The sequence below is a fragment of the Drosophila teissieri genome, chromosome 2L (assembly GCF_016746235.2).
Source record: "Drosophila teissieri strain GT53w chromosome 2L, Prin_Dtei_1.1, whole genome shotgun sequence".
NCBI classification, from domain to species: domain Eukaryota; kingdom Metazoa; phylum Arthropoda; class Insecta; order Diptera; family Drosophilidae; genus Drosophila; species Drosophila teissieri.
The window spans coordinates 6,069,494-6,081,773 of NC_053029.1; the positions used below are offsets into that span (position 1 = coordinate 6,069,494).

The following is a 12,280-nucleotide window of genomic DNA, read 5'->3' on the forward strand; positions in this document are numbered from 1 at the left end:
TAATTAATAAAAATTATTCTGCGGCTCTTTTTGTTGAGATTAACAGGCTTTTTTAAGTCCTTGGCCACGTGTTGGAAATCTGATTACATTGACACTCGAATGCTTTGAATCTGGTTTCCATTAAGCCCAATGACCAAAATGACCAAAAGGCAAATAGGGACTTACTTTCGCTTCGAAAATCAAAGTGGACGTTGGTGACAGGAAGCGGGATTTACATACCTGAAAAAGAGAGCAGAAAACGAAAATTAGTTGTTAGGTTTTATCAAAACCAAAGTATATAATACTTAAAGCAACCGAAACTTTTGCCAAGCCTATCAGATAAGATACCAGACTAGATAGAAGACACTAATTTAATTAAGACTCTTATTCCTTCCGATAGTAATCACAATAAATTACAACTTAAGCAGCCCCTTACTTGGCCATCTAGTAATCAACTCAAGTCAACGCCCCAGAAAGTTACTACCACTCACTCTGCTATCTGTAAATAAATCAAATTGTTATTGCATTTCAAATCAGCAGCCTTGAATTATTAATGCCGCCTGCCTTTCAGCACAAATGAAACATGCTAATGGAGTGGAGTATCCAAAACCAAAAGCGGGGCTCAAATCAGCTCCACACCAAAGTCCACTGCCAGTGGACAGCGGCCAAATGCCGACAGCTGACAAGCCGCAATCCGCAATCCGCAGAGATAGGGAGCCGAGAATCCTCCGCCAGACACTCCAAGTCCAAGTGGGACAACAATAAAGCAGCCGGAGGTGGGGCAATTTACGCGCCCCGACCACAGGACACGCCAAAGACCAGGATACGAGCGCAGCCGCTGCAGGTGCTCACCTGGGGAGCCCACCTGGGCAGCAACAGAAGCAGAAACAGAACCAGTAGCAGAACCAAGAGCAGAGACAGTGGGCAGTGGCAGTGGCAGGCGAGGCACTTTGAATAGTTCATGAAGTTGTCACTTTGTCGGGCGTAGCATGCCCCATGCCCATGCCTCACTTACAGTGCTCTCCCAGTGCAATGAAAATGTGATCTTGGCCAGCTGATGAAGATTTATGGCACTTATGTGATTGGGTGTAGTCTAACAACGCAAACATATATATCTACAGTTTAAATTTGATATTTTCATGGAACAATGAAGTTAAAGTGTTGTTCTATACCTATCAAATCCTATAATTAAGACCACTGTTTCTTTTGGTTTCTATTTTACCACAGCCTTTTCAGTTGCAGTTCAGTGCGACTCTCGACAAATAACTTGGTTATCTTCTGTGACAGATGTAGCCTTAAAGCCATCATTTCACTCCAATTGATTGGCAATTTGACAAAGATTAGATTAACTTAATTCTCTGCTGCCCAAGGAACTGGATGAAACATCTACAACCCATTCGTACTGCGTTTCAGAAACTCGATTAAGACATGCTCTCCCACGATAAAAACAAAATGGAAAACCTTTATCTATCTGCGATATATGATAATTGGGAGAAAACCTTAATAATTTCAATGTGGCCCATAAAACCAAATGTTATTCGTTATCGATTCCAGTTATGTGCTTTGATTTCGATTCCACTCCTTGGTGGAATGGCTTGTCGCTTTATCAGTTTTATAGTGTGATTCTTGTGAAATGCAATAAACTTCGCGGTTGATAAACATCTGTCAGTCTGTCAGCGAGTGGGTCGATTAGGGTATGGGGTCCCTCCAGTTCCCGCACTCTTTCCACTTTGAGGTATTTTATGGCTTGCATACGTGCAGCATGTAATTGCACCCTCGTGCGGCACTGAATGCTCAAGTAGCTGATCCCTAACGAGCTCCACTTCCAGGTGACAGCACCCAGCGAAGCTACTAAATATTGAGATTCCCAGATATGTAGACTCGATGATGTGGATTGCTGCATCAAGTCACCCGTTTTATGCTCTCATTTAAGAGTAACGCACTTTTATGATCGCACATTAAATTTGTCAGAAAAGGGGCAGCGATTAAAATAATTACATTTTATTGGGTTTATTCTTCAAAATAAATATACACTCTGAGGCAAGACTTTAATTGGAAGATTGTTTATTGAAATTGTTTGATTTATAGCATGCTTATCAACGAACTGACCGCAATCTAAGATGCTTCCGAAATTCCCTTAAAGAGCAGGCCAATAAAATGCATTAATATTAATCAAATAAAATTTAAGCGATTTGATACTCCTCTAGAGTTACAAGCTACTGTTTTCTTTAAATTTAATTCTTTAATAGTTCTAGTTATGCTACTGCATCCAAGAATGCTCGAAAATGGCTCTCCGCAGCAAATTCCCTGTAATTCCTCGCCTAACTATGCCATTAACACTTGACCAGGCGGAGCAGAGGAGCTGGAATCGGGACACATAGCCGATAGCCATCTCCACCTCCACCTCGATTCCCATTCCATGCCCCTTGCCCAGTGGCCCACATTCACGTGCCACACACGCAGCCAGCGAAGAAATTTAAAACGTCAACAAGCCCGTTGACAGTTGGCGCTGTGCAGGACTCGTAAAAAACTGCGCCACTCGGATAGGGATGCCTTACATATAGGGATAGGAATACGGATAGGGACAGGGATATAATATATATATAAATATATATGTATGTGCAGTCGAGTGTACACATTGTAGTTTTTAACGACACCTTACAACTGCTGCTGCATGTCGCCGCTCGTGCCACATGTGGCATGGCATGCTGGCTGATTCTGCGGGGTGACTTTTTTGTGCGGCGGCTAATTAAAAAATAAAAGACGAACAACAACAAAAAACGAGCAGCGGGAATATTTTTTACGGCCCCATTAAGTGCGAGCGTCAAACGTTTAACAGTCATAAAAGCGCCGCCCAACCACAAATTTAATACGAATTCAGCCATTTAATGCATTCGCAAACAAAGAACTTTATTGAATTTTCACATTGGATTTTCATTAAGTTTTTGGTTGCGTGCTGGAATACTTTGTTGTCGGGCTCGCACAGTTCATTTAGTTGGAAAATTTGCATATGCATGTAAATTAAAACTTCCGTTTTGACACTCCAAGGAACAACAGCAATCGCTGCATTGATTTACGTATTTATTCTTTTTTACGCATAATTAAAAACAATTTCTAATTTCGATTTTTCCGCCAAACGGCGGCTGTAAACTGTTTGAATTTCATTGCCATCAATTTGCATATGGGAAAAATCGCTTGGATAATATTATTGTTAAATCGATTGTAAATTTGTTTAAAGCGCACTCCCTGATTTTTATTTATTACCTCAAACTCAGACACAAATCCCCTCTACACTTGTTAATTGAACGCCAGTGGCATTGCGTTAAATTAAAAACACAATTTTTCCCCAATTAACCTAATACTATTTTCCTGGGTAACGCTCTAATTTGTTTTTAAGCCTGTGCTGCGACAAATTGATTCTCCTCGCTCCGATTGCCTGGCGGATCCAGCGAATCAATCAGCAAATTGAGTCGCACCTCAGGAATCGGTAAATCAAACACAGATACTCAGTCCGCATTTGTCAATATGTTCTGGAAGGCATTGACATGAACCAAAGCTCGAAGGTAAATATCAGCCCAGATGTCTTGGGACTATGGCCTTATCGACAAATATGTATACCCGGCAGATAGGAAAGACAAACTCATTCAAAGTACTTCAATTGCGATGGCTAATTGCCTGCAGATAGGGCTGTAGTTGCGAAATTATGCATTCAAATTGTATTTGACCTTGAGATAACTGATAATTTACTATAATAATTTAATAATAATTTTATATAAAAAGCCTTACTATTTCAGCTTATGTATTTTAAATGAAGTTATAGATACGGCCAATAGATAAACGCCAACTATTTTAATTTCTTAAACCAAGCACAGGTGTTTCCACCATTTGTTGCCAAAATTAGTGCTTTATTTATCTCGCTAATGCTGCCAAATCATGAATAATATCTCAACATATATCAATATACATAAACTCTAGTTGCCAACCGCAATGACACGGTGCAAATTTTCCACCGGGCGATAATTTATTTATTTAAATAAAGCAACTGTGGACCGCACTCGCCGGCGACATAATTTATTTATTTGCCATTTAAATTAGCGCTTAAATAAATAGAAAAATAAACTCTTTCTGCAATTAACCAGTGCAAAAATGTGCTCTTTATTGGCGTGCACAAATGGAATTTACATAAATTAAGTGCAATATCAGGTTTTTTGTTGCATTTAGCTTATTTATAGGTTGTCTGGTGGGCAATATGTTGCCACTTTGTTGTTCATTGTGGAAGTTATTTATTTCTAAATATTTGCATAGTTTGGTTTGGCTATAAAAAACCTTTAAATACATGGACAAATACATGTAAAACTGCTGCAAGATCCGCAAAACACTCACAAACTTAAGCCAAATTTCAGAAAATAACAAACAAAGCATTCTTAAAAAAAAACAAATAAAATCTGCAGTAACTGCAAAACACTCACAAACATAAGCCAAATTTCAGAAAAGAACAAAACAAAACATTCTTAAAAAAAAACAAATAAAATCCAATTTACGTCAATTTCGAGTATTTTACTTGCACTCGTTTCGAATAAAACATAACGAATAAAACATGAAAATGCATTCAGAACAGAAGCAGCCCAAAAAACCCACAGACAGTAAGTAGCGGCAAAAAGCAATAAAACTGACTCTCGAGAATGGGAAAATTCGATGTGATGGCCATAAAATTTTAATAACTTTCTCGGCCGGGGTCACCAGGCGGGGTCACCAAACCCACATCTCTCAACGCAAACACTGCAATCACAACAGAAACGGAAATTTTTAAAAACTAAAAACGCAGACGGGCAAACAAAATTCGGAAATCAGTGAATTGGTCAGCGGCGAAATGGAAACTAATTAAATTAAATCAATAATGGGTGGGCCCTTCATACGGGATGTGGGATGCTTAGTGGTCATGCCCTCAGAATTATGCTGACACCAAAACGAAAAAAAACAAAAATTGAGCCACAAAATCCAATAATTTTTAACGCAATTTTCATGGCCAGCCGGCTTCCTTGGTGGGCAAACCGAAAAAGTTTTGCGGTCAAAGTTGTTCTATGTTCGCGGGGGTCGCGGGGTCGTTGGGTGAATAAACAAAAGTAATTATATCGCAAAGTAAAGCCAAAACCAAAACCAAAAAAATAAACAGAAACATTTACAAAAAACCTTGACAATTGCGCTGGGACATGCAAAATGCGCATAAATTACAGCGGCGAGAGGGGGAGAATTATTTTTTCCAACTTTTGTAATTTCGCATTTAGCGTTGAAAAGGCTCGCGAAAAGCAATTTTCAGATAAGCGATCCTGACCGTCGAAAATCAGCACAACAACAACAGCAGCTCACAAACGGGTGGGGTCACGCCCTCGACCTCCCACTTCCACCTCCCACTCAGCCACCCACAGCCACCCAACGCCCAACCCTGCCATCTGGTTTGACATTTATGGTGGAAATAATTAGGGGCTTTCACAGCGGGCATTTTCAAACGGAAAATGGGAAACGGTTGGAGTTTCCCCGTGAAATTTCCACATGAAAGTGAAGCAAAGCCTCGCCATGTTAATGGAAATCATGTGTAGGGGTAAGTATATGAATAAACACATATTTATGCGATTGGCTTGCGGTCGCGGTTTGGCTGCGAACAACAAAGGTCCTAAACGCAATTGCCTTATTTGCTCAGGCTTTCGCTTATTGGCTTTGTGGTTTCAATTAAGCTGCAGACAATAGACCTTAAAAAAGTTAAGTTCTACTCAAGTTCTTTACATTTTCTTTCAAAAATTATGTACATAGCTAGCTTCCGCTTATGGTATTACCATAAGTTAATGGGCACATATGAATTAATCTTTTAAGCCACGAAGGCAAAGGTCACATATTCAGATTCCCTTTCAAAATAATAGTCAGAAAACCGAAAATGGTATACCAGCATAACAACCCCTCTGCGGCTTATCAAGATGTGAAAATATCAATTACCCAAAGCTTTATCTGTTCATCGCAAAGTAAACGACCAATGGGTGCCAATTAAAGCCATGTTGATGGGCCGAGGACAAGTTGGCCAAATATATGTAAGACCCCGGGGAATACCTATGGCTCATATCCCCACGACAAACTGTGGACAAACTGAGGACTTTTGGTCATTAAACTGGCGTAGATGGAGCTGGACACGTGACTCCATAATGCATATGTCTGCATAGGACTTGTAAACATTTACTGCCACTCAGCTTAGCTCCTGCTTCCCCCGAAAATGGAAAAGTGGAAAACTCCCTGTTCCCATTCCAGCTACCCCCTTTGGGGAAATGGGACACACCCAAACAAATGCTGAAAAATTCCCGAAAATTATGCACTGGGGAAAAGAAATTCCTTTCTATTTTTGTTGACCAACATTCAAGTTTGGTTGGGGTAGACAGGTAAAAAATACAACCCATTTGCAGGGTGGCTTTCCATTTGCCGAGTTTGTTATTATTTAGTGAACAAGCAACTGCTGAAATTTACTCGTGACAAAATAATTTCACAGTTGCGCAAAAACGAGCAAGCTGGCAATTTTATATGAATTAGGGAAAGTACATCAGTCGCTCTCCTGTTTTTTAGAATTTTCATTGCTGTTGCCTGGCTGGCTTTCATTTCATTTTATTGCCACCCGTTTTCTTCTATTCATTTTTTATGCTCCCCTTTCTTTGCCTCCTGCAATTAACTTGGCTTTTGCGCAACACACATTATCCTGGCATTTTTGGGGATGTGCTATCCTGGGCTATACTCTCATGTGACTGAGCTTTCCTTGCAGCCAGCTTTAATTTCTTTAGCCTCCCCCAAAGACACGATGGTCTGTTAATTAGCCCGGCGTCGAATGTTGTTTATTAATTATGTAATTCATTTTTCCGCTTAATTATATTGCGAGAGGAAGACAGGCCAGCCTGCTGCCAACGTCAGAAATCCAAATGTATCTACACATAAAGTTCGTGTAATTGGACTGTAATTAACTGAACTGCCTGCTGGCTGACGTGAAAGTGGGGGCCTTAGGGAAGTATTCCCGCTTGGCTCTTCCTTCTAAAAGGAATTTGTGTGTATGCTCCCGAAAATAACACCCAAATTAGCGGGAATACATCCGTGGAGGTAAAAGAAATGTAGCTGGACTTGAAGGAAAACCTAAGATTTAATTATGCTTTGATCGAGGAAAATGTGTATCAAAACACGCATGTAACATTTTATCGTTATACAAATATTTTTTACACTTCCTTCAAACAGCACCATTGTGAATGCATTTACTTCCCCTAATCATATATGGAATAACCTATTTAAAGCCATCATTGTTGGGATCTGCAGAGAGGTACAACCTGAACTCTGGGCGGTTCCTACAGATTCGACACACATCTATCCAAAGAACGTTGTCCTGTCCCAGGGTTGGTGGAGGAAAAACAATGGAATGCTGCCACATTAAACGGAACAAATGCAGTGCAATCATCTGACAGGACCTTAAAAACGAGCTATGCGGAGGGGTGGATCGGGTGGTTGGTGGTGCTGATAAAAAGAGTGGCAGTGGTGGTGGTGGTGTTGGGTACAACACGAAACATGTTGCAAAATATTTCAGAATGTTTTCCCCAGCCAACGGACAACTGCACTGCACTTTGATGGTGTCATAAATCTCAAAGGAGCAAAGGAACAAGGAGCGAAAAGGAAATAAAAATGTATAAACAACAATGAGGAATGTCGAGGTGCAGAAAGCAGGCCAAGGATAACGCGACAGGATACGACGGCACAGAATAAGCAACTCCAAAATAAACAGCGAAATTAATGATTTACAGAGGCCCTACAACAAGTTGGGAAAGTCCCAGGCCAGCTGAATTGCGATTACCTGTTCCAAAAGTGACAGGTAGAAAGGCTGAAAAGAGCTCGCCCACAATTGGGTGTGAGAAATGGCACAAACACGGCCAACTTATCTGCAAATAAATCTTCAGCACAGGAAACAAAATTTAAGGGATTTAGATTACTATTTAAATAAAGTAAATAATCAAGAACACAAATTTTAATATTTAATATTTATACTCTGTTCTCCTAGTAAAGCTAAATGATTTTCTATTGTAAATCTAAAGCAGAAAGTATTTAAAGTGATTTTTTAAGCATTTTAGCTACTGCTCATTAAAAGTAAATGCATTGAAAAAATCCAATTTAGAGAGGTGAGTTGTTTTTTTCCAGGTGACCGTATGACTGGATGCATGACTACAACCACTCGGTTATCTAATCAACTCTTTTTTTTGGGGGGGAAAAAGGTGGAGGCGTCACTCCGGATTGCGTGCGTGTGTCATTCATGCGGGGCTGAGCTGGAATTTGGAGGTGGAGGAGGAACCTCACCTGGCTTGTGCCATTATGCGGTGAGCGGTGAGGCAGCTGCCTCGGATCAGCTGCCCGGGGCATGGGCATGGGGATGCATTTTGGCATTTGGCATTGTTCGCTCGAAATTTTGACTCTGCGCCTGCAGGCGAAGATGCGGAACAATGGAAATTGAAAATCAGTTGCAGGCCGAGAAGATGCGACCAGATGCCCGATAAACCGACAGGAAATGGCAAATCTGAAATCTACGAAGGACTACTCCATCCAGGTTTGTTGCAAACGGGAACAGCAAAAGTGCGGGCATTTACAGAGGCTGCCAAATGAGGCTCATTTCGATGGAACTGATAAGACTCCGGAATGCGCAATTTGATGGGCACGCATTTCAACCCAAATAGATATACAAATGGGGCGCAACACGCTACAGATACCGTTATCATGGCGCTGGCTCTGCAATTATGAAATATGGTGAAAATGCAGGAAAGGTATCTATTGGATATCTATCTATTCCAGTTAATAGTACAAACTCTTTGAGAATATTTATAGGTAAACATAGGAATAGAACGTCAGCCCCTTTATAAATCTATAAGTAAATCCACTTCCACCTGGAAATCTTGCTTGGTATTCCTATTTAGATTACAGGTTGAGCAGCCAGAGACTGTGAAATACTTTAGGATACAGAAATGCCTTCTATTCCTTCTGCCCCGTTTCCCTGCGGGCCATATCCTTCTTGACCTGACTCGACAGTTGATTCTCTGGTTCGCTGTCATCCTTGGTTTTGGCTGCCGCTGCAATTTGTCACTTTTCGCACTTGGGTCTCGTCTGTCCTTGCCGCAGTTCGTCCTCTTCCGCTGGCGTCGGCTTGCTGTTGTCCTTGGATGACAGGATGTGCAGGCACTCGAAACATTTGCCATATTAAAATTGTTGCCGTTGACAATTGCCAGTGATTCGACGACAGACGGGGAATTCATGAATTCAACTAGCGAACGACAGGTGAGAGGGCCACACAAAAAAAATGCCACTGAAGTTCGGTGAAATGAAATTCCAAAAGGTAGGAAAACGAAACTTATCGCTGAATTAGCGTGCCAAAAGTTGCGAGATTGTGGCACTTTGAAAGTCCCGTCAAAACAAAAGCTGACGAGGGTGAGTGGCAGTTGTAAAGAATTTGCTTTAATGAAATACTTCACCTGACTCACGGACTCAGAGATACCTCTTCTATAATTATGACTTGCATTTGCAGAATGTACAATAAATTCCTGTATTATTTTATGCCCTTTCTACCATTTCACCTTCATAGTAGCATTTCCTAGTTGTACAAGCTGCCGTAAGCACCAATACCCCCAAATACTTGCAGCAAAGCAATGTTGCATGAAAAATGTTCGGGGCCACAAGACAAGCCATAAATTTTCCACAAAAAAGCCAGACGAAGGGCAAAGGCAGCACTGAAATACAATCAACTAAAAAGGAGGAAGCCAGCCAGGATGTGGCCAGGATATGCGGTGCCTTCGCCTGCAAATACATACATATTTATTTGCGGAGGTCCCTACTTTCGCCCCTAATTAGTTTGTCTTAGTGCCGTATTTTTCTTTCACTCGAAAGGACTCTTTTGATTCCTGGCAATGAATTTCCGGACATCACGGTCATATCATTGGCCTTTATTGGCAGTGCACAAGCTGCTGGGATCTGAACTTGGTTTGCATAAATAACCAATTCCAATTTGGTATTTCTTTAATTAGCACATTTTCCTTCTCTTGGTTTTCCAATAAAAGCGCATTTTCCTTCTCCTGCCTTCCCAATAATAGCACATTTTCCTTCTGCTGGCTTCCTAGTAAAAGCTCTTTGTTTACCAATAAATATACAAATATTTATTTTGTATAGTTCTTAGTAAAATGGCCCGCTCTATTGGTATTAAGTTAATTAACTCAATAAATACTTGCATATGCCTCTGAATAAGTTTTGATAGTAATATAGATTCAACCAGTTTATACATTTTACAAACTTATGCAACTTCCCATTATTATAGACGACTATATATATAGAATATATAGAACTCACCTTTTGAGCCTTGCAGGTGACGTTGATGGACTGGACGTCGTGGGCCTGGTGGCGCAGCTCCCCGATGCAGAGGCCGCAGGCGGGCGCCTTGCAGCTGAGGCAGTACTGGGAGAGGGTCTCCTCGTGCTCCCCGCAGACGGACTCCCGCTGCTGGGCGGCGCCACGTGGCTTGACCAGCGTGTGCTTGGCCAGCGGTCCGCGGGCGGGGTGGGTGAGCTCGCGGCAGGCGTCGCAGTAGCGGATCTCGCACTGCTCGCAGATCAGGGAGGCGACCTTGGGATCCGTCTCGCACATCTGGCAGCGGAGCGCCTCGCGGGCGCAGAAGCGATCCACGATGGCCTCCATGGCGCGATAGGTGGGCAGATTCCTAACGCCCCCGTCGTCGAAGAAGACGAGCTTGCGGCACAGCGGACAGGTGAGGCAGTAGGCGGCGCCGGGCGGTGCCACCACATTGCCCACACCGGGCAGCAGTCCTGTGCCGACATAGGACACCGGACGCGATGTGTTCGAGCAGCAGACCACGCCCGAGTCCGCCTCGCTGAAGATGCTCACCTTGTCCGACTGATCCTGGTCGGAGGTGACGCTCTCGCTGCCCGTATTCGAGCTCGCCGTGCTCGCAGCGGAGCTGTGGGAGCTGTGCCGCGTGCCGGGTCCATTGGGATTTGTGCCCGCAGCAGCTGCTCCTCCGCCGGCACCGCCTCCAGTGCCATGCAGCCCATTGTGTCCCGCCGCCGAGGCTGCCCCCGCACCGTTGACAGCGCCCGGAAGAGCGGAGCCCGGACTGTAGGGCGTCTGGATGTCCAGGGCACAGCCCAGACAGAGGGCGTGGAAGCAGGGCAGCAGCACCGGATTGGCGTACAGCTGCTTGCACGTGGGACAGCGCAGTTCGTCCTCCATGTCTGGTGGCTATAATCCGCTAGGGGAATGCGATTCGGATTGAGATGGCGGATTCAGAGGTCCTGTTTCAGTCGGTTGTATCCGCGCTTTAGTTGGGCTGCACACTTTGGGACAACATGTCTTTGGTAATCGTCGAATTAACACTCTTCACTTTTGCGATGCCAGTTTTCCACTTTAATAAAATCACGCTTTAAATCCTGTTTTACTTTTGATTGTAATAGTACCACACTTTTTACCAATTTAGGTTTGGTTTTCGAATTAACTTCACTTGGAATTGAATTTCTGAATGTTTTCCAGTCCTCGGAAAATGCACTTTTCACAAATATTTTGTAAAACGTCCTGTATGTTTTTCAATACTTTCCAGTATGTTTTCTTTATTTTCCACTTTGATTACGCGCCTAACTTTTAAACGCGACGATTTTCGATTTTGAGCATCCGCAACACGACCGACTCGCTTGAGATTTTTGAACGACTGGCCGTGGAAAAGGTTGCTTCCGCAGTCGAGGTTTCAATTCGAACTCGAATGCGTTCGCCGGAGGGAACCAACTACTTCATACCAATGCAAGTTCGAATGAAATTTAATTTCAGTGTGATGAACACTGAAACATTTGTTAAAATAATTATTAAAAATTTTAAATTGTAAAATACATTTATTTGTAATTTTTTCCTCTACTTATTGTTTTTTATTATGTTATCATTTGTCTGTTGAGTTAAGTTCGATTCGAACTCGAGCTTGTTCGATTCGAACCTTCTAACTCAACAGTTCGAATACAGTTTGAGAGCCACTGTAAAGATTTCAGAAAGTCAGCAACTGAAATTGGAAATTTGCGTTTGGGCTATAAATAAAATAGTTACATTTTTTTCAACTAAGCATTAAAAACCAATGTGTATTGCATTTTACTATCGCATGTTATTCACGAACTGCCTTATCGGCAGTTTGAACTGAAGCAGTAAAACATGACAAACTGATAAAGATTCAAAAAGTTGGTTTTACACCAGCTGCAGAAGTAAT

At 42.2% G+C, this 12,280-nt stretch overlaps 1 protein-coding gene across 2 annotated transcripts in view; it reads right to left on the reverse strand.

Moving 5' to 3' along the window:
- The window catches only part of LOC122626178 (E3 ubiquitin-protein ligase TRIM9), an 81,344-nt gene extending 69,631 nt beyond the window's left edge, over positions 1–11,713 (reverse strand). The window contains exon 1 of one of the 2 annotated variants that reach the window (XM_043806339.1): positions 10,372–11,713. In XM_043806339.1, coding sequence (XP_043662274.1) covers positions 10,372–11,268 — 897 coding nt within the window. In that variant the 5' untranslated portion in view covers positions 11,269–11,713. The remainder of the gene's footprint in view (positions 1–10,371) is intronic. The other variant, XM_043806347.1, reaches the window with a different exon arrangement.
- Between the last annotated feature and the right edge of the window lie 567 nt (positions 11,714–12,280).